At 45.2% G+C, this 21,799-nt stretch overlaps 1 protein-coding gene across 2 annotated transcripts in view; it reads right to left on the bottom strand.

Annotated features, from left to right (window-relative positions):
- The window catches only part of LOC126354899 (uncharacterized), a 147,549-nt gene that overhangs the window by 51,571 nt on the left and 74,179 nt on the right, over nucleotides 1-21,799 (bottom strand). For both annotated transcript variants that reach the window (XM_050004963.1, XM_050004964.1), the window contains exons 6-7: nucleotides 13,662-13,858; nucleotides 9,978-10,105 (exon numbers count right to left, since the gene is read on the bottom strand). In XM_050004963.1, coding sequence (XP_049860920.1) covers nucleotides 9,978-10,105; nucleotides 13,662-13,858 — 325 coding nt within the window. The remainder of the gene's footprint in view (nucleotides 1-9,977; nucleotides 10,106-13,661; nucleotides 13,859-21,799) is intronic.

Raw genomic sequence — 21,799 nt, 5'->3', positions numbered from 1 at the left:
AACTGCTCATATCAACGAGGAAGTCGCACAGTTTACGTCCCTTATCCGTTACATCCCATTCATCTTACCATGCATCCAAACGCCAACTTTTTAGATGAGTTGTCGTCTGCATCGCTACACCAGCCATTTCGTGTAACTTATCGAGTCTGCCCACCTCTGAATAGTACCTTACAGCTATGTATTTGATCGTAATATCTATGGGGCATATTCCGAACACCATACACAATGCATCCGTAGATGTGGTGCCGAAGGCTCCAGATAGATACTTCTCTACTCTCGTCTGACTGATTCTTTGTTCGTGACCGGGTTTAGTCTGTGTGCCCACGTGATAGCTGCGAAGCTGAGTACTGATTCTAAGTAGTGCGGAGTGTCAATTTCATCCCAAAGGCACGTCAGTAATCATGTTGTACGGCCGCACGGGGTAGCCGCGCGGTCTAGGGCGCCTTGTCGCGATCTGCGCTGTTCCCGCTGTCGGAGGTTCGAGTCCTCCCTCGGGCATGGGTGTGAGTGTTGTCCTTAGCGTAAGTTAGTTTAAGTCAGATTACGTAGTGTGTAAGCTTAGGTACCGATGCCCTCAGCGGTTTGGTCCCATAAGACCTTACCACAAATTTCCAAATTCATGTCGTACTGGTAGCAGCAACATCGTGCGTTCTCGCGGGGAGTGCTATTTTCGCTAAGGTGAACCTGTCGTGAGCGTGCAGCGCACTTTTCGTAAGCATTTCGATTCCTGCTAGTGGGACAATATTGAATTGGGTAAGAAACTCCCGCGCAGCTGCCAGTGCATCGAATCGAAACTCAAAACACCCTCGGAAACCCTTCCGAACTCCCGAGAACAGCGAACTTGTGTGTAGTTGTTTACAGGAAAGCTCTTGTCGTTGGTTACGAAAACATGCCCAAGCGGCCGGCCGAAGAGCTTACAACAGAACATCGAATTCACCATGAAATTTACAAAATTCTTCCGGCAGCTACAAAAGATGTGTTCAAAAACGAAGCCCATCATTTGTCCTATGCAGAATTCCAGAAGTAAACTTGAATAAATATGGTACTTTGTTTAAAATGTTCAACCTTGTTTCGCGGTTACTTCGTGTACTATTCAAATTCCAAATCGTCAAAGCACTGTGAAACGCCCTATACCAGGGCATCCCCTATGTAAAGGAAATGACTACTAGATGTCACGACAGCCGGACCTGAGAGTATTGTGATGTTATAGTTCGCTCCACGAACGATGGTGGTTCGTGCAGGTCGAGACACGCACGGGAATTTCATTGTTGCTGGTTCCAAGCGCCGGTTGCGGTAAACGCAAGCAAGTGCTCTGCGCTTGAAGAAAGCACTTATATTGCAAATTATGTCTCTCGCTTGTTTGTGCAGAATTTTGTCGCTTACCGCCTCTATCCGCTATGACAACTAGCAACAAATGAAATAAAAATTCGCTAAGTAAATTTGCTAATATCTACATTTACATACATCTACATCTACACACATACTCCGCAATCCACCATACGGTGCGTGGTGGAGGGTACCTCGTACCATAACTAGCATCTTCTCTCCCTGTTCCACTCCCAAACAGAACGAGGGAAAAATGACTGCCTACGTGCATTTGTACGGGCCCTAATCTCTCTTATCTTATCTTTGTGTTCTTTCCGCGAAATGTAACTTGGCGACAGTAAAATTATACTGCAGTGAGCCTCAAATGTTGGTTCTCTAAATTTCCTCAGTAGCGATTCACGAAAAGAACGCCTCCTTTCTTCTAGAGACTCCCACCCGAGTTCCTGAAGCATTTCCGTAACACTCGTGTGATGATCAAACCTACCAGTAACAAATCTAGCAGCCCGCCTCTGAATTGCTTCTATGTCCTCCCTCAATCCGACCTGATAACGATCCCAAACGCTCTAGCAGTACTCAAGAATAGGTCGCACCAGCGTTCTGTAAGCCGTCTCCTTTACAACTGCCATTACATGCTTGCCGCACTTCATATCGCTCTGCAATGTTACGCCCAAATATTTAGTCGACGTGACTGTGTCAAGCGCTACACTAATAATGGAATATTCAAACATTACGGGATTCTTTTTCTTAATCATCTGCATTAATTTACATTGATCTATATTTAGAGTTGGCTGCCATTCTTTACACCAATCACAAATCCTGTCCAAGTCATCTTGTATCCTCCTACAGTCACTCAACGACGACATCTTCCCGTACACTACAGCATCATCAGCAAACAGCCGCACATTGCTATCTACCCTATCCAAAAGATCATTAATGTAGATAGAAAACAACAGCGGACCTACCACACTTCCCTGGGGCACTCCAGATGATACCCTCACCTCCGATGAAGATCACGCTTAATCCTCATAATGGCTAAGAAGAATAGAACAGTATTGAAAGCTCATTGGTTGTCGAAGAATGCGGGACGTAGATACGCAGAACAAGCCTAAACTCGACTCCCATCGCTCGTGACTCCAACTACAGTCCAGTAACAAATCTAGCAGCCCGCCTCTGAATTGCTTCTATGTCCTCCCTCAATCCGACCTGATAACGATCCCAAACGCTCGAGCAGTACTCAAGAATAGGTCGCACCAGCGTTCTGTAAGCCGTCTCCTTTACAACTGCCATTACATGCTTGCCGCACTTCATATCGCTCTGCAATGTTACGCCCAAATATTTAGTCGACGTGACTGTGTCAAGCGCTACACTAATAATGGAATATTCAAACATTACGGGATTCTTTTTCTTAATCATCTGCATTAATTTACATTGATCTATATTTAGAGTTGGCTGCCATTCTTTACACCAATCACAAATCCTGTCCAAGTCATCTTGTATCCTCCTACAGTCACTCAACGACGACATCTTCCCGTACACTACAGCATCATCAGCAAACAGCCGCACATTGCTATCTACCCTATCCAAAAGATCATTAATGTAGATAGAAAACAACAGCGGACCTACCACACTTCCCTGGGGCACTCCAGATGATACCCTCACCTCCGATGAAGATCACGCTTAATCCTCATAATGGCTAAGAAGAATAGAACAGTATTGAAAGCACATTGGTTGTCGAAGAATGCGGGACGTAGATACGCAGAACAAGCCTAAACTCGACTCCCATCGCTCGTGACTCCAACTACAGTCCAGGAGTAACAGCAGGAGGGCTCAGTGATTCCGAACGTGGACTAGTCATCGGATGTCACCTGAGTAGCAAAGCCAACAGGGACATTTCAACCTTTCTAAAGCTGCCCCAGTAGACTGTTGGCGATGTGGTTGTGAAGTGGAAACGTGAAGGAACAACCACAGCTCAGGTAGGGATCGTCGAGCAATGTGATGTGTGGTAGTAAAAAAATCACATGAAATCAGCGGAAGGAATTATTTGCGACTTCGAAAGAGCTACCACCAGTATAGATAGCACAATGACGGTGTGTAAGGAGTTTAAAACCATGAGGAACAACAGTTGAGCAACTCCTCGTAGGTCACACATTTCTGTAGTCTGCTAAGTGATGCTTGAAGTGGTATAAAGAAGGATGAGATTATACAGTGGATGGCTGGAAGGGAGTGAGGCGGAGTGATGACTCACGTTATGCTCTGTGGCAATCCGATGGAGGAGTTTGGGTTTGGGCAATGTCTGGAGAACGTTCATACCGATCAAGGCTTGTGGCAATCCGATGGAAATTTGGGTCTGGCGAATGGCTAGAGAAAATTTTACAGGGCGGACAGGGTGAGTAGCAGTCTGCGGGTGTTTGCTGATGATGCTGTGGTGTACGGGGAGGTATCTAAGTTGAATGGCTATAGATGGATGCAAGGTGACTTAGAAAAATTTTTAGTTGTTGTCATGTATGACAGCTACGTGTAAATTAATGCAGATGAGTACGAGAAACAAACCCGTAATGTTCGGATGTAGCAGTAGTAGTGTGCCGTCTTTTAAATACCTGGGCGTCTGTCTGTGCTAAGTTGCTATGGGACCAAATTGCTGCGGTCATCGGTCCCTAGGCTTCCACACTACTTAATCTAACTTAATCTAACTTACGCTAAGGACAACACACACAGCCATGCCCGAGGGCGGACTCTAACCTCAGACGGGAGGAGCCGCGCGAAACGTGGCAAGTCGCCTCAACCGCGCGGTTACCCCATGCTGCTGCTCGGGCGTAGCGTTGCAAAGCGTTACGAAATGGAACGAGCATGTGAGGATTGTAACAGGGAAGGTGAATGGCCGATTTCGATTTATTGGGAGAATTTGAGGAAAGTGTGGTTCATTTGTGAAGGAAATCGCTTAGAGGAAGCTAGTGATCCTTATTCTTCGGTGCTGCTCGAGTGTTTGTGATCTGCACCCGGTCGAATTAAAGGCAGATATCAAAGGAATTCAGATGCGGGCTGCTACATTTTGTACCGGTAGGCTCGAAAATCATGCAAGCGTTACGGAGATGCTTCGGGATCTCAAACGGGCCGGCCGCAGTGGACGAGCGGTTCTAGGCGCTTCAGTCTGGAACCGCGCGACCGCTACGGTCGCAGGTTCGAATCCTGCCTCGGACATGGATGTGTGTGATGTTCTTAGGTTAGTTAGGTTTAAGTAGTTCTACGTTCTAGGGGACTGATGACCTCAGATGTTAAGTCCCGTAGTGCTCAGAGCCATTTGAACCATTTGGTGAAAGACTGACATCCTGTGACACATGTTCGTGTGGTAGTGCATTGTCTTGCTGAAAAATGACGTCTGAGGAGTTGAGCAGAAAGGGCATGGATTCGGGTCACGTAGGTCAGAAAGGTCGCAGTGCCCTGGACACGCACCAATTGTGATTTGTGGTTGTGCCAGTAGCACCCCACACCATAAGGCCTTAAACTGGCGTTGTATTTCTCTTGCGACTGGAGTCACTGATGCCACTCCACTCCCTCTGTCTGGGGCGAATCAACATGCGGCCATCATTTTGAAACAAATAGTACCTGGATTCGTCCAGAAACACTGTCCAATGCCATTCCTGTCCCCAGTGACGTTGTTCCACACACAATTGCCATCTAGCATCTTTCTGCACATTCATCAAAGGCAGGCGGAGAAGCGGACGGCTTGCACGCAACCGATGCCGTCCTAAAAGGCGACGGACTGTATCCCCTGATAGTGTACGATATGTTCCACTGTTGCGCCAGAGTCGAGGAGGACGCAGATCTGTACTACAATGCCATTCGGATGACGTGTCGATCTTCAAGGGTGGGTTATGTGGGTGGTGCTACTGACCTATCTCGTTGTGTTTTACAGCCTTCCGTGAACCATTCAGCACACACCTGTTGCACTGCTGACGCACTTCGTCCCACGCCAGCAGCAATTTGCCAGAGATACGCATCACATTCTCTGATGCCAATAACGCAACCTCATTCAAACTCACTAATTCGACGTACAAATGGCTCTCAGCACTATGGGACTTAACTACTTAAACCTAACTAACCTACGGACATCACACACATCCATGCTCGAGACAGGATTCGAACCTGCGACCACAGCGGTCGCGCGGTTCCAGACTATAGCGCCTAGAACCGCTCGGCCAACCCAGCCGGCTCGATGATACAGTTCGCGCTTGTCTGCGAGGCATCCTCCAAGTCTGCGTAAGGCACACTGATGCATTAACTTCGGTCTATAGCGACAACGAGAACTGCAGACACATTTTACCGGTAGATGGTGTTGCGCCGCGATATCGATATTGACCTTGAAGCCGCGGGTCAAATACAAATCATTTTTGCAGAACATACGAGGCTAATCCCAAAAGTAAGGTCTCCTATTTTTTTATAAGTACATAGACATGTCTATTCCTACAATGGTTTACATCAGTTTACAGCTTTAACATACAGCTATTTTTCGACATTATCACCATTTATGTCGATACATTTTTGTAGGCGCTGTGGCAGTTTTTGTATGCCCATGTCATACCAGCTCCTGCCACGCTGTTTAGAAAGTTATGAACCCCTTCGTAGTCGGAGCTGAATCGCTGAGACCGCAGGTGACAGGTACAGTGAGACTCCGAAAAAAACTCAAACGGGCAATTCAGAACCGGAGAACAGGAATGTTGAGCAAGAGCGTACACTTACTCCATGACAACGCTCGCTCACACATCGCTCCTCAAATCGTTGCTCTCCTGCAACAGTTTCAGTGGAACGTAATCACCCACCCACCCTATAGTCCTGACTTGGCGCCCAGTGACTATCACCTGTTCCCTAGGTTAAAAGAACATTTGGCCAGAAATCGATTCAGCTCCGACGACTAGGTAAAAAAGAGGTTCATAACTTTCCGAACAGCATGTCAGCGAGCTGGTATGACATGGGCACACAAAAACTGCCGTAGCGTCTACAAAAATGCATCGGCAGAAATGGTGATTATGTCGAAAAATAGCTAAATGTTCAAGCTCTAAACTGATGTAAACCATTGTAGAAATAAACAGGTTTACGTACTTAACAAAAAATAGGAGACCTTAGTTTTGGAATTGCTCTCGTACAAATGTACATGTCCTGTGAATATGAACATCCTATCTTTAGTCGTTGAAAAGGGTTCTGTTTTATCTGGACATGAGAGTATGTGGGTCCAGCTTGGACGTCAACTCCGTTCCACTGACAGTGTTCCAGATATTAAGGACCAATTGCAGGCCAGCAAGAGAGGATACATCAGCTTTGTGACACTCTTCCCAACAGAGTCATTACATGCATCTGTAATGTTATGTGTGCCTCACTGCTTTTTTTTCTTTAACTAATTTGTGCCTGATTTTATTCTGAGGATCTCAGTAATGTATGTAAATACCGAAAATGTAAATGTGATTCAAAAAGTACTTGAAGTGAAGTGAAGCGCAGCTGGACAGCAAGAAACTCTTTAGCGCGCAATCTCCGCAACGGTAGTATTAGAGAATCTTTGAATAATGACTCTACAAAAAAAGACAATTGATTTTATTAAAAAAAAATGACTGTTAATCTGTATCTTGTGGAAAGAGGACGTGTTGCTAGGCCGTCGCTCAGAACATATTGTTATATTTAATGAAAATTGATATTTTAGTGATAAAACCGAGTGAAGTATGTGTAAGAGTTGCCAAACATTTATGTATATAAATTTTCTGGAAGTGAAGAATAAAAATATCTTATTTTTGGAAAAGGAGGTGAACTTCACTGTCGTCGCCCTGTATTAATCGACAGAATTGTAAGTGTACAAAGTTCACTAAAATACAGGAAAAGAAATGCATTCTCTATAGGTTTCATTCAATAAGTAACAACCTCTCATAATTTCTTAATTATCTTTTCTCACGAAAAGCAGATTGCTGTTTGATCATACTTACTTACAACAGTGGTCCGTTAGGTATGAAAAGCTACGAAAACTTGGGCTCAAAGCTATCCGCAATACGGCCAACTAACTAACATAGTCGTATTTTAAACTGACAGTGTTCCAGATATTAAGGACCAATTGCAGGCCAGCAAGAGAGGATACATCAGCTTTGTGACACTCTTCCCAACAGAGTCATTACATGCATCTGTAATGTTATGTGTGCCTCACTGTTTTTTTTTCTTTAACTAATTTGTGCCTGATTTTATTCTGAGGATCTCAGTAATGTATGTAAATACCGAAAATGTAAATGTGATTCAAAAAGTACTTGAAGTGAAGTGAAGCGCAGCTGGACAGCAAGAAACTCTTTAGCGCGCAATCTCCGCAACGGTAGTATTAGAGAATCTTTGAATAATGACTCTACAAAAAAAGACAATTGATTTTATTAAAAAAAATGACTGTTAATCTGTATCTTGTGGAAAGAGGACGTGTTGCTAGGCCGTCGCTCAGAACATATTGTTATATTTAATGAAAATTGATATTTTAGTGATAAAACCGAGTGAAGTATGTGTAAGAGTTGCCAAACATTTATGTATATAAATTTTCTGGAAGTGAAGAATAAAAATATCTTATTTTTGGAAAAGGAGGTGAACTTCACTGTCGTCGCCCTGTATTAATCGACAGAATTGTAAGTGTACAAAGTTCACTAAAATACAGGAAAAGAAATGCATTCTCTATAGGTTTCATTCAATAAGTAACAACCTCTCATAATTTCTTAATTATCTTTTCTCACGAAAAGCAGATTGCTGTTTGATCATACTTACTTACAACAGTGGTCCGTTAGGTATGAAAAGCTACGAAAACTTGGGCTCAAAGCTATCCGCAATACGGCCAACTAACTAACATAGTCGTATTTTAAACCTTAAAGAACAATAGCTTCCTCCAAATTGCAATACGTCAACAACTGGTGCAGAAGCTGATCATTCAAAGAGGCAGAAAATTCAGGTACCAGTTACGACTTAAAGTAAAAATCTCAATCAAAAATCAATCTCTCTCTCTCCAAACATATATAAATATTGATTTTATTTTTTAAAAGAGTCATTTTACGCATCCTAGGTGGAGCGGGTCCAACGTCATACTGAGAACTGGGTTCGTACTGAGGAGATCTTTGTAAATATGACCCCATAACGTAATCACTGCAGTACATCACTTATTGTCTCAACCGGTGAAATTTTGTTTCGTTTACTCTGCCTCTTCTGGAGGCTTCACTTTCTTGTCAGAGAGTGTACAGGGCGTTCAGGAACAGTCTGGAAAGCTTGTAAGGGTTTTACAGGATAGGTTGTGTTAATAAAAAACGATACGTTTCGCCATTTCCGAGTTAATTAGCATTGAAGTTAGGCGGTCAGGCAGTTGTCCTGGCAAATTCAAGGTATTCGACAGAGGCGGTGTCGCCAAATGGGCTCCCCGTATGATCTTCTAAAGCAGAACAAGAGAAACGATACAAAAATTGGACATGGGACTTTAGTAAGGATCGAACGCGAACCAAGGGCTGAGCAGTCTCGCGCGCTATCATCTATGCAGTGGTTCCCAACAGGTGGTCCGCGAGTTATACCAGGGGGATCCGCAAGATGCTATTAGAATAAAAAATATATTAAATATATTTTGTATGATAACAGATTTTTTGTTTTGGCCGCTTCCTGCATGAGCAGAGCTTTGGGGAACGCTGACTTCTGCGTCTAGCGTCTTCCTAGAGCCAACTGACACTAGCACACTCTAGCGCAAAACTAGAATTAGATAGAGGCAAATAGTTCTGCTGTATGCCATTAGACTGAGCGATTTGAAGACAAAGATTTTGAGCAGTAATAAAAATTTAACAATAATAAAGATGGCTAAATTGAAAAAGTTTTAAGCTCAATATTTTTTTCAATAATGAATATGTCAATGTTTTTTCTAAGTACCAAAAATAGAAAACGTATAAAAAGACCCTTAATTTGGCTTTTTTTAGGCGCTTGATACTGTCATATGGCAAGGTACCAATCATGCTCGATGAGAGAGTCCACGAGAAAATTTTGTTGGGGACCCCTGATCTATGTCATGAGGACGACTGACTTTAACTGTATCTGGCGGGCACCTTGAATCTGCGATCGCAACGGCATGATTTGCTAACTTAAATGCTGACTAACTCAGAAATGGCGCAACGTACTGAATTCTTTGGTTCAAATGGCTCTGAGTACTATGGGACTTAACATCTATGGTCATCAGTCCCCTAGAACTTAGAACTACTTAAACATAATTAACCTGAGGACAACACACAACACCCAGCCATCACGAGGCAGAGAAAATCCCTGACCCCGCCGGGAATCGAACCGGGGAAGCCGTGCGCGGGAAGCGAGAGCGCTACCGCACGACCACAAGATGCGGGCACTGAATTCTTTCTTAACAAGTATTTCTCAACCCAGCCTACCTTGCAACACCCTTACGGGCTTTTCAGATTGTTTCTGACCGTCCTGTACATTAATGAATTTGACTGTTGTCTGTACTAGAACAGGCGGTTTCAGTGACGCAGGATTCCTTTTTTAACGGCAGTGTTTAGCTGATGCTAAACTTATTGAGAAGCTCTTGGAGGTTCTTAAACACTACTTTCTTCAGATAATCACACAGCCTTTGTACACATCTCCGCTGCTCGCTGTGCGTTCCCTACCTGTGGGGAACCAGAGAGCGCGTGCGTCAGCAGATGTAGCAGGGCCACGCCGTCTCCCAGCGAATGATGCACCCTCAGCAGCACCGGGAACACCCGGAACCCGACACCGACTACGCCTTCCGGCAGACCTGCAACACACACGGAGATCACTTCCCTGCTTCTTATATTGCTTTCTACACTACTGGCCATTAAAGTTGCTACACCACGAATATGACATGCTACAGATGCGAAATTTAACGGACAGGAAGAAGATGCTGTGATATGGAAATGATTAGCTTTTCTGAGCATTCACACAAGGTTGGCGCCGGTGGCAGCACCTACAATGTACTGACAGGAGGAAAGTTTCCAAGCGATTTCTCATACACAAACAGCAGTTGACCGGCGTTGCCTGGTGAAACGTTGTTGTGATGCCTCGTGTAAGGAGGAGAAATGCGTACCATCACGTTTCCGACTTTGATAAAGGTCGGATTGTAGCCTATCGTGATTGCGGTTTATCATATCGCGAATTGCTGCTAGCGTTGGTCGAGATCCAATGACTGTTAGCAGAATATGGAAACGGTGGGTTCAGGTGCGCAATACGGATCGCCGTGCTGGATTCCAACGGCCTCGTATCACTAGCAGTCGAGATGACAGGCATCTTTTCCTCATGCCTGTAACGGATCGTGCAGCCACGTCTCGATCCCTGAGTCAACAGATGGGGACGTTTGCAAGACAACAATTATCTGTACGAACAGTTCGACGACGTTAGCAGCAGCATGGACTATCAGCTCGGAGACCGTAGCTGCGGTTTTCCTTGACGCTGCATCACAGACAGGAGTGCCTGCGATGGTGTACTCAAGGACGAACCTGGGTGCACGAATGGCAAAACGTCATTTCTTTCTGATGAATCCAGGTTCTGTTTATAGCATCACGATGGTTGCATCCGTGTTTGGCGACATCGCGGTGAACGCACATTGGAAGCGTGTATTCGTCATCGCCATACTGGCGTATCACCCGGCGTCATGATATGGGGTGCCATTGGTTACACGACTGGCAGAGACTGAGGGATCTCTGACGGTACGATGGTGCATGACGGACATCCTGAATCCTCAGATGTTACTGCTAAGCGAGCGTATTGTAGTGTCATTTTTCACCATGAGAATGGACTTGCAAACATGGCACTTGCCAACATGAACTGGGTGTGCTATGTTGAGGTAGCCTACTCTTCTACACAGCAAGATCCCTAGACCTGTCCCTGACAGAACATGTGTGGGACCTGTTCGAATGTCATCTCCGTCCCAGTGCCAGAATCCAAGAAATCAGGGGCCAGTTAAAACGGTTGTGGGCCATCTTGCATCAGGAGAGGGTACAATAACTTTGAGCCATTTGAGTCATCAGTCCTCTGACTGGTTTGATGAGACCGCTACGAATTCCTCTCCTGTGCCAACATGTTCATGTCAGAGTAGCCCTTGCAACCTACGTCCTCAATTATTTGCTGGGTACTCAGTCTTCCTCAACAATTTTTTCCCTCTACAGCTCCCTCTAGTACCATGGTAGTCATTCCTACGTCTTAACAAATGTCCTATCATCCTGTTCCTGCTCCGTGCCAGTGTTTTCCACATATTCCTTTCCTCCCCGATTCTGCGGAGAACCTCGTCATTCCTTACTATATTAATCCACCTAATTTTGAACATTCGTCTGTGGCACCACATCTCAAACGCTTCGATTCTCTTCTGTTCCAGTTTTTCCGCAGTCCATGTTTAACTACCATACAGTGCTGTGCTCGAAATGTATATTCTGAGAAATTTCTTCGTCAAATCAAGGTTCAAAATGGCTCTGAGCACTATGGGACTTAACATCCAAGGTCATCAGTCCCCTAGAACTTAGAACTACTTAAGCCTAACTAACCTAAGGACATCACACACATCCATGCCCGAGGCAGGATTCGAACCTGCGACCGTAGCCGTCGTGCGGCTCCAGACTGAAGCGCCTAGAACCGCTCGGCCACTCCGGCCGGCGTTAAATTAAGGGCTATGTTTGATACTGCTAGACTTCTCTTGGCCAGGATTGCCCTTTTTGCCATTGTTGGTCTGCTTTTGATGTCTTCCTTGCTGCGTCCGTCTTTGGTTACTTTGCTGCCTAGGTAGCAGAATTGCTTAACTTCATCTACTTCCTGACCACCAATTCTGATGTTAAGATTCTCGCTGTTCTCATTTCTACTACTTCTCATCACTGTCGTCTTTTTTCTGTTTACTCTCAATCCATATCCTGTACTCAATTGATTGTTAATTTCATTCAGCATATTATGTAATTGTTCACTTTCACTCGGGATAGCAATGTCATCAGCAAATCGTATAATTGATATGCTTTCACCTCTAATTTTAATTAAAATCTTGAACCTTCTATTTCCATGAGTGCTTCTGTAATGTGCAAATTGAACAGTAGGGGCCCTGTTTTACAGCGTTTTTAATCGGACGACTTCGTTCATGGTCGTCCACTCTTATTATTCCCTCTTGGCTCTTGTACATATGGCCTCTCTGGTGCCTTTACCTTTCCTAAAGCCAAACTGATCGTCATCTAACACATCCTCAATTTTCGTTCAATAAAGATGAAATAAAAAACTTCCTGGCAGATTAAAACTGTGTAGTGGACCGAGACTCGAACTCGGGACCTTTGCTTCTCGCGGGCAAGTGCTCTACCAACTGAGCTACCCAAGCACGACTCACGTCCCGTCCTCACAGCTTTACTTCCGCCAGTACCTCGTCTCCCACTTTTAAAAATGGTTCACATGGCTCTGAGCACTATGGGACTCAACTGCTGTGGTCATTAGTCCCCTAGAACTTAGAACTACTTAAACCTAACTAACCTAAGGACATAACATACATCCATGCCCGAGGCAGGATTCGAACCTGCGACCGTAGCAGTCGCACGGTTCCGGACTGCGCGCCTACAACCGCGAGACCACCGTCTCCCACTTTCGAAACTTCACAGAAGCTCTCCTGCGAACTTCTCATTGTGGAAACATCGCCCAGGCTGTGGCTAAGCCACGTCTCCGCGCCATATAGTTTCTTCTGGGAGTGCTAGTTCTGCAAGGTTCGCAGGAGAGCTTCTGTTTAGCTTGGAAAGTAGGAGACGAGGTACTGGCGGAAGTAAAGCTGTGAGGACGGGGCGTGAGTCGTGCTTGGGTAGCTCAGTTGCCGGCACGGTAGCTCAACGTGTTCTGACAGAGACGGTCAGAGAGCTGGTTGGTCTCTGTAATAAAAAAACTGAGTGAAAGGATCAACAACGAAGTGCAACAGATGTCATACGATGTCCAGCACGACCAAATATAGCAAAGAAATATTTTTTTTAAAAAAGTTGGTAGAGCACTTGACCGCGAAAGGCAAAGGTCCCGAGTTCGAGTCTTGGTCCGCCACACAGTTTTAATCTGCCTGGAAATTTCATATCAGCGAAGACTCTGCTGCAGAGTGAAAATCTCATTCTGAAGACCTTTGATTTGTTTCCGTCTTCCCTTATGGGTGGTACTTTTTTTTTTTTATCGAGCGGTGTGCGATACACATAGCGTGCTAATAAACTAACTGAAAAAAGAAAACAAAACTCTCGTAGAATATCGTTGGCTTGAGTTAGCGTGTGCAGTGTTTCAAGCTGTAGCGACGCTCAGTACGGCAGTGTGTGTGCAGCACGCCAGCCGGCCTGCCCACCCACCTTCCTCCATGGCGGTGAGCGGGTCCTGGCCGGCGTCGGCGGGCCCGGCGGCCAGGGGCGCGGCGCTGACGAGCACCTCCCAGCCGGCGGCGTGGCCCTGCGGCAGCGGCGCGTTCGCCAGCTCGCACAGGCGGCGCCGCAGCGCGCCCAGCCAGCACCACTGGCCGCCTCCCCCTTGCTGCCGCCCGCCGCCCAACCTGCACACGCCGCCGATGCGCCAGCTGCAGTCACTGGACGGCCCCAGCTGCGCGCTCGCCAAGCAGACTGTGTATCGGCTCAAGACCAAACCACCACCGACGGACATTCACTTACGGTTGTTTTTCTTACTTGTTGACCGTCTAACTACAACTGAATGAAACACAATTATCGGGCCATAGTCGTTGCACCTTTATTCTCTGGGAGCCGTCTTCAGTGGCTTGGAATATGTACATACACTCCTGGAAATGGAAAAAAGAACACATTGACACCGGTGTGTCAGACCCACCATACTTGCTCCGGACACTGCGAGAGGGCTGTACAAGAAATGATCACACGCACGGCACAACGGACACACCAGGAACCGTGGTGTTGGCCGTCGAATGGCGCTAGCTGCGCAGCATTTGTGCACCGCCGCCGTCAGTGTCAGCCAGTTTGCCGTGGCATACGGAGCTCCATCGCAGTCTTTAACACTGGTAGCATGCCGCGAAAGCGTGGACGTGAACCGTATGTGCAGTTGACGGACTTTGAGCGAGGGCGTATAGTGGGCATGCGGGAGGCCGGGTGGACCTACCGCCGAATTGCTCAACACGTGGGGCGTGAGGTCTCCACAGTACATCGATGTTGTCGCCAGTTGTCGGCGGAAGGTGCACGTGCCCGTCGACCTGGGACCGGACGGCAGCGACGCACGGATGCACGCCAAGACCGTAGGATCCTACGCAGTGCCGTACGGGACCGCACCGCCACTTCCCAGCAAATCAGGGACACTGTAGCTCCTGGGGTATCGGATAGGACCATTCGCAACCGTCTCCATGAAGCTGGGCTACGGCCCCGCACACCGTTAGGCCGTCTTCCGCTCACGCCCCAACATCGTGCAGCCCGCCTCCAGTGGTGTCGCGACAGGCGTGAATGGAGGGACGAATGGAGACGTGTCGTCTTCAACGAAGAGAGTCGCTTCTGCCTTGGTGCCAATGATGGTCGTATGCGTGTTTGGCGCCGTGCAAGTGTGCGCCACAATCAGGACTGCATACGACCGAGGCACACAGGGCCAACACCCGGCATCATGGTGTGGGGAGCGATCTCGTACACTGGCCGTACACCTCTGGTGATCGTCGAGGGGACACTGAATAGTGTACGGTACATCCAAACCGTCATCGAACCCATCGTTCTACCATTCCTAGACCGGCAAGGGAACTTGCAGTTCCAACAGGACAATGTACGTCCGCATGTATCCCGTGCCACCCAACGTGCTCTAGAAGGTGTAAGTCAAGTACCCTGGCCAGCAAGATCTCCGGATCTGTCCCCCATTGAGCATGTTTGGGACTGGATGAAGCGGCGCCTCAAGCGGTCTGCACGTCCAGCACGAACGCTGGTCCAACTGAGGCGCCAGGTGGAAATGGCATGGCAAGCCGTTCCACAGGACTACATCCATCATCTCTACGATTGTCTCCATGGGAGAATAGCAGCCTGAATTGCTGCGAAAGGTGGATATACACTGTACTAGTGCCGACATTGTGCAACTGTGTTGCCTGTGTCTATGTGCCTGTGGTTCTGTGAGTGTGATCATGTGATGTATCTGACCCCAGGAATGTGTCAATAAAGTTTCCCCTTCCTGGGACAATGAATTCACGGTGTTCTTATTTCAATTTCCAGGAGTGTATATTTACTGTTTGGTTTACATTTTGGAAGTGTATTTATAGATTATAAACAGTTCTGGTGGTTGGTTTTTCAGTGGCGCTTTGTATGTATTGTATTGTATGTTACCCGGGGACCGAGAAACGACGGAGAGGCTCCGTCCCCGCCTCAGCCGCAGTGGTCCACAACCCCACGACGACTAACGTAGTCCACTTCACCCCTCCACTGCCTCACACCGAACCCAGGGTTATTGTGCGGTTCGGCCCCCGGTGTGAACCCCCCAGGGAATGTCGCACACCAGACGAGTGTAACCCCTATGTTTGCGTGGTAGAGTAATGGTGGTGTACGCATACGTGGAGAACTTGTTTGCGCAGCAATCGCCGACTTAGTGCAACTGAGGCGGAATAAGGGGAACCAGCCCTCATTCGCCGAGGCAGATGGAAAACTGCCTAAAAACCATCCACAGACTGGCCGGTACACCGGACCTCGACACAAATTCGCCGGGCGGATTCGTGCCGGGGACCAGGCGCTCCTTCCCGCCCGGAAAGCCGTGTGTTAGACCGCACGGCCAACCGGGAGGACCTTCAGTGGCGTACTAATATTTTATATTTCGCTTACACGTTCCGTGATTTTCTGCATATTGCGTTTTGGTTCCGTTTCTGACACTGTTCTTCTTATAACTCCCATTTGCTTTTTTCTTTTCCACACTTCACAGCACTAGGAACTGAACACTTGTTTTGATGCTATGTTTGGTTTGTGTTGCTGACTGTCGAATCTTATTGCCAAAGATCAAATGTTATTCCCAACTTTCGATTGTGTATACAAGCATGTGTGTGTGTTTTGCTGCATATTATTTATCATCGTTTTTCATTCACCTTTCTTTCATATCATGTTCCATATTTGTAGGATGGTGGTTATGGTGTTTTAAGTGTTCTGCAAAAGTGGAATGGTTTGTTTCGTACTTCCAACACCTAATGCTTTCTTTGTATCGTTTTTTAAACGCACGCACGCACGCACACACAAAATGGCTCTGAGCTCTATGGGACTTAACATCTGACGTCATCAGTCCCCTAGAACGTACGACTACTTAAACCTAACTAACCTAAGAACATCACAAACAGCCATGCCCGAGGCAGGATTTGAACCTGCGACCGTAGCGGTCGAGCGATTCCAGACATGCAGCCCGGCCGGCGAGACAGCAAGTATCTGACGCAGTTGTTAGACTTTCTGCTACTAATACCATAGCAGGTTATCAAGATTTACATGAGTTTGAACGTGGTTTTATCGCACGTACAGTGTAAGCTGTTACTGATTTGTTTGACTGATGGGGTTGCTAAGTGAGATACCACCTACTGCACTCCACTGACTTAAGCCCTCGTAAGTTCAACTCGATTTCTAAACTAAAGGAAAAATTTCACGGCTTCAGAACTGCTACAAATTCATCGGGCAATAGACCGCGCCGCTCGAATTGTCAGCACAACTGGTACTGCTAACAGTATCCTACGACTTCCACATGGCTGGCAACAAGTTAACGAGAGGCGTTTGAAAAGTCCATGCAAAGTTCGAGAGATGGCACCACCGAAGCCCATCGAGGTCATGTTTAGTTAGCAGCATCTTTGGGAAGAACGCATCCCAAGATTCAGCCATATTGGTCTATTTCTTTGTGTTTGGCATTCGTGTGAATCAAGGAAGTCGAGTGATTGTCGAGAAATTGACGAAAAATAATTTCGTGTGGTGATTAAACATTACTTTATGAAAGGCAAAACGCCTCAAGAGACTAAACAGAAGCTTGATCAACATTACGGTGACTCTGCACCTTCGATTAGAACAGTTTATAAGTGGTTTCAAAATTTTCGGAGTGGCCAATGGGCCCAAATGATGCTGAACGTTCTGGACCCTCCGTGGAGCTTACGATTCCAGAAATCACTGATAAAATCCATGATATGGTGACGGATGACAGAAGACTTAAGGTGCGTGAGGTTGCTAGTGCTGTGGGCATCTTGAATGAACGGGTACATCATATTTTGCATAAACATTTGGACATGAGAAAGCTATCCGCAAGATGGGTTCCGCGATTGCTCACGCTTGACCAAAAACGGAATCGTGCGAAGTGTTGCAAGGATGGTTTGGAGCTGTTTAGGAAGAATCAGCAGGACTTAAAGCGTCGTCTCGTGACTGTGCATGAAACATGGATACATTACCATATTCCTGAGACCAAACAAAATCTGCACAGTATGTTACCAAGGGAGAATCGGCACCAAAAAAGGCGAAGACCATTCCTTGGGCTGGAAAGGATATGGTGACTGGCTTTGGGGATTTGCAAAGGATAATCCTCATCGACTATCTGGAAAAGGGTAAAACTATTACAGGTGCATATTAGTCATCGTTACTCGACCGTTTGAAAATCGAGCTGCAAGAAAAACGCTGGCGATTGGACCGCAAAAAGTCCTTTTCCATCACGACAGTGCACCAGTAGACAGCTCTGCAGTTATGGTCGCATAATTAATGGAAATAGGATTCCAACTCGTTTCACATCCCCCCTATTCTCCAGACTTGGATAGTTTATATTTTGGCACTGACTTTTCAAACGCTCCCTGTATATACACTCAAAAGAAAGCGCCAAAACAAATACCATTACGCACGCACGCACACACACACACACACACACACACACACACACACACACGAAAGCGGCGCACATGCATGCATACACAATTAGAATGTAGATATCACTCAAAAGTTGGCAATAACGTTTGATGTCTGGGAATAACATCAGACAGTCGGCAGCACAAACCAAAACATAGCATCAGAACATGTGTTCAGTTTCTAATGCTGTGAAGTACGGAAAACAAAAACCCAAATGGCAGTTATAAGAAGAAGAACAGCGCCAAAAACGAAACTAAAACGCAATATGTAGAAAGTGGTATACGGAACCTGGAAGTAGCATTTAGAATATTACTGCGTCATACAAAAACCAACCACCAGAAATGTTTATAACCTATATAATACATTGTCCCAAAATGTAGTCTAAACAGTAAAAGTATGTAAACATTCAAAGCTAACGAAGACGCATTGCAGAGAATAAGGGCGTAACACGTATGGCACGAAAATTGTGTTTCATCCACTTGTAGTTACACCACCAACAAGTAATAATTAACAATATACCGTAATCTTACACGCAACTGAGGAAGGCAGGACTACAAAAGTTGAAGATTCTTCTCACTGTGCAAAATAATAACGGTTTCACTGTGCAAAATCATAACGGTTATGTGGAAAAAACAGGTTTCATTAAATTGATGCTCTACTAAGAAATCTCTTCATACTACTTAAATCAATAAACACGGACAAGGAAGGCAATGTTACTAAAGTTCCACAAGGTTCAATATTAGGTACTGTATTGTTTCTCAGAAATACGTAGTACCTTACATCTAATGCAAATACAATGGAATTTGTTCTTTTTGCAGACAGTTACACCGAGCACACAGCATAAGAAGGTATTTTAAATAAAACTAAAAAATAATTGTACACTACACTACCTGTTACACACAGCTTCGTTCGCAGATCAATAATTTTGTTATAATGAGTGGCGGTGAGGAAATATGCTAGTAGTTAATAAATATCTGGGTGTGCAGTAGAGTCGATTTGTATGTGTGTATGAATAAATGTTTATGGTGATTGTATATAGGTACATAATGAGTGTATTTTTGTTTTTTGGCATTGTGTCGAAATGTAGTTAAAAATATTAAAAACTACAAAAGTCAGTTATTTAATTCAAGTTATTATTATTTATTTATTTATTTCAAGATCTGAACACCGACTGATCAAAAATGTTTTTGGTCTTGCCTTGTGCAAGGACGTAGAGATTTTGTGCGCTGGATGAACGTGAGCACGCCACAGAGGTGTCCACGAGAAAAAAAACAGACCTTTTCTAAAAGCGCACCGGAAACTTTGAGCGCGTCTCCTTGGGCTTCATTTATGGTCGTTCCAAAAGCAATTTTTAGCGGAAATTGCGATCTTTTAAACCTAAAAGCCAAATTTGTCGGTATAATTGATATTCGTGGAATCAAAGACTTTTTCCTCTAGCTGAGCCACTAGTTACATTAGCTCTGACACTATTTTGGCTCAGATGTGTAATTCATAAGCGGGTACAGCTACACATTCTAGTCGCATCAAGATTTCTCATTAAGATTACCCCAGAACACCGACCTTTAACTTCAGCTTATGAGAAGGCACTGCTGACAATTCGGAAGAGTTAAGAAACCTTTATGGTAAGAGGAGTCTTGTTCAGTGTGTGTGTGTTATCGACAGAGAAATAGTTTACATCTGCTTCTACTTGTGACAAATTTTTTCTTTAGCTGTCCTATCAATTCATTAGTCAGTGTCATAATTGCCCTTTCACACAGCCATTCGTTATTTCCCATATTTGCTTGCAGTTTAGGAAAAACTTGTTCGTACTGTGAACAATATTACACAGAATTCACGATGAAATGTAATCGTTCCTTTGAGATCTGTATCAATATGATCTTTCCCGATTTTCAGAGAAGCCAGGTATATTGTGCAGATTCTGTGTCACTGTGCGGTTACATGGGCTTATTTGTTGTTAACATAATTTTTTTAACGTTACCATATGATTTTAGCCTCCTTTAAACATGCGTTTACTTCATCTGGGGGTGTGTCTTTAATTGTTACTAGCAGAGTCTGTCAAGACGTTGTACATTCGTCCAAAACCAACAGCTTACATTGCTGGAGCATCCATCCAACATCGCTACTTTAATGATGTTACAAATAGGTATGTCTACGTGAGCTAAGTTCAACGGCAGCCGTTCGGTCACCACTGAGCAGCGTGTCAGCTATTCCAGAGAAGGCTACTGCAGTGGCACTTTTTTTATTTTTACGAATTAGGGCTAAGAGAAAATTTAAAAGAAAAGTCTTACCAGTTCCTCCCGGGAGCCTAGCGCAAGTCCCTCTATTTGACGTCACTTCTGTGGCCCGCGCATCGATGATGATAAAATGATGATGAGGACAATACATGTACATTCAGAGTTACAAAGGTGAGCACATGACCACGACTTGTTCAGGCAAAGCATTAGTCTACGTGTATCCAAAGCTAGAACAAACGTGAAATGCTAAGTGGTTAACGTGCACCGGACTTTCACTGATATTAATATGGAAGTATGGATTATACACGTAAAGAATTGCATAAGCACTGTATCCATTATGTTGAATCGTATTATACAGAACATATCAAACAATAAATGCATTTTCATCAAATACGATAAAGTTATAAAGTCTAAGAGCAAATAGCTTTTTCGAAGAGTAATTCTTATTCCATATTTAGCGTTATATGATTCAAATCAACGAATATGTTGTACCACACCCTTTCTGAAGCAGCCTATGTTCTTCCTCAGCTTTCAAGCTATTTCCATATCAAATTTAATCAAAATCGGTTCAGCTGTTTTGTCGTATAAGAGCAACAGAGATAGCTTCGAATTTATAATATTAGTATTGTCACCTATGGTGGAGGAACATAGACAATGACAGAAAGGGACTGGAGCAGACTTCAAGCAGGGGAAATGAAATTTCTCAGAGCAGTTAAGGGAACAACAACAATGGACAGAGTAAGGAATGTAGATATTAGAAAGGACCTTAAACAAGAAAGTATGAGAGAAGAAAACGAAAAAAAAGAGATTAAGATGGTATGGACAAGTTAAGAGGATGCATGGGCAGAGACTCCCCAATATTATGGAAGAACTAAAGATGGACAGTCTGGATCCCCTCGACCGCTACGGTCGCAAGTTCGAATTCTGCCTCGGGCATCGATGTGTGTGATGTCCTTAGGAGAGTTAGGTTGAAGTAGTTCTAAATTCTAGGGGACTGATGACCTCAGATGTTAAGTCCCGTAGTGCTCAGAGCCATTTTTCAATTGGAAAAAGATGGATGGAAAAAGACCTACAGGGCGCCCAAGAACAAGATGAAAATGGGAGTCAGAATATCTGTGGAAGGGGGAGGTGTGACCTGGCAGCAAGTGGAGGAAGAAAAGCGGTGGGAGGACCGAGCCAAATGGAGAGGACTCGTCAGCACCGAGACCCGGCAGTAGCTGGAGCGGGATCCGGATATAGATAGAGAGATAGTATGGATACAGATATACACTCCTGGAAACTGAAATAAGAACACCGTGAATTCATTGTCCCAGGAAGGAGAAACTTTATTGACACATTCCTGGGGTCAGGTACATCACATGATCACACTGACAGAACCACAGGCACATAGACACAGGCAACAGAGCATGCACAATGTCGGCACTAGTA

This window comes from Schistocerca gregaria, chromosome 3 (genome assembly GCF_023897955.1).
Source record: "Schistocerca gregaria isolate iqSchGreg1 chromosome 3, iqSchGreg1.2, whole genome shotgun sequence".
Lineage (NCBI taxonomy): Eukaryota > Metazoa > Arthropoda > Insecta > Orthoptera > Acrididae > Schistocerca > Schistocerca gregaria.
Note: the sequence above shows the minus strand (reverse complement) of the source record. Positions and strands in the feature narration are given on the sequence as shown.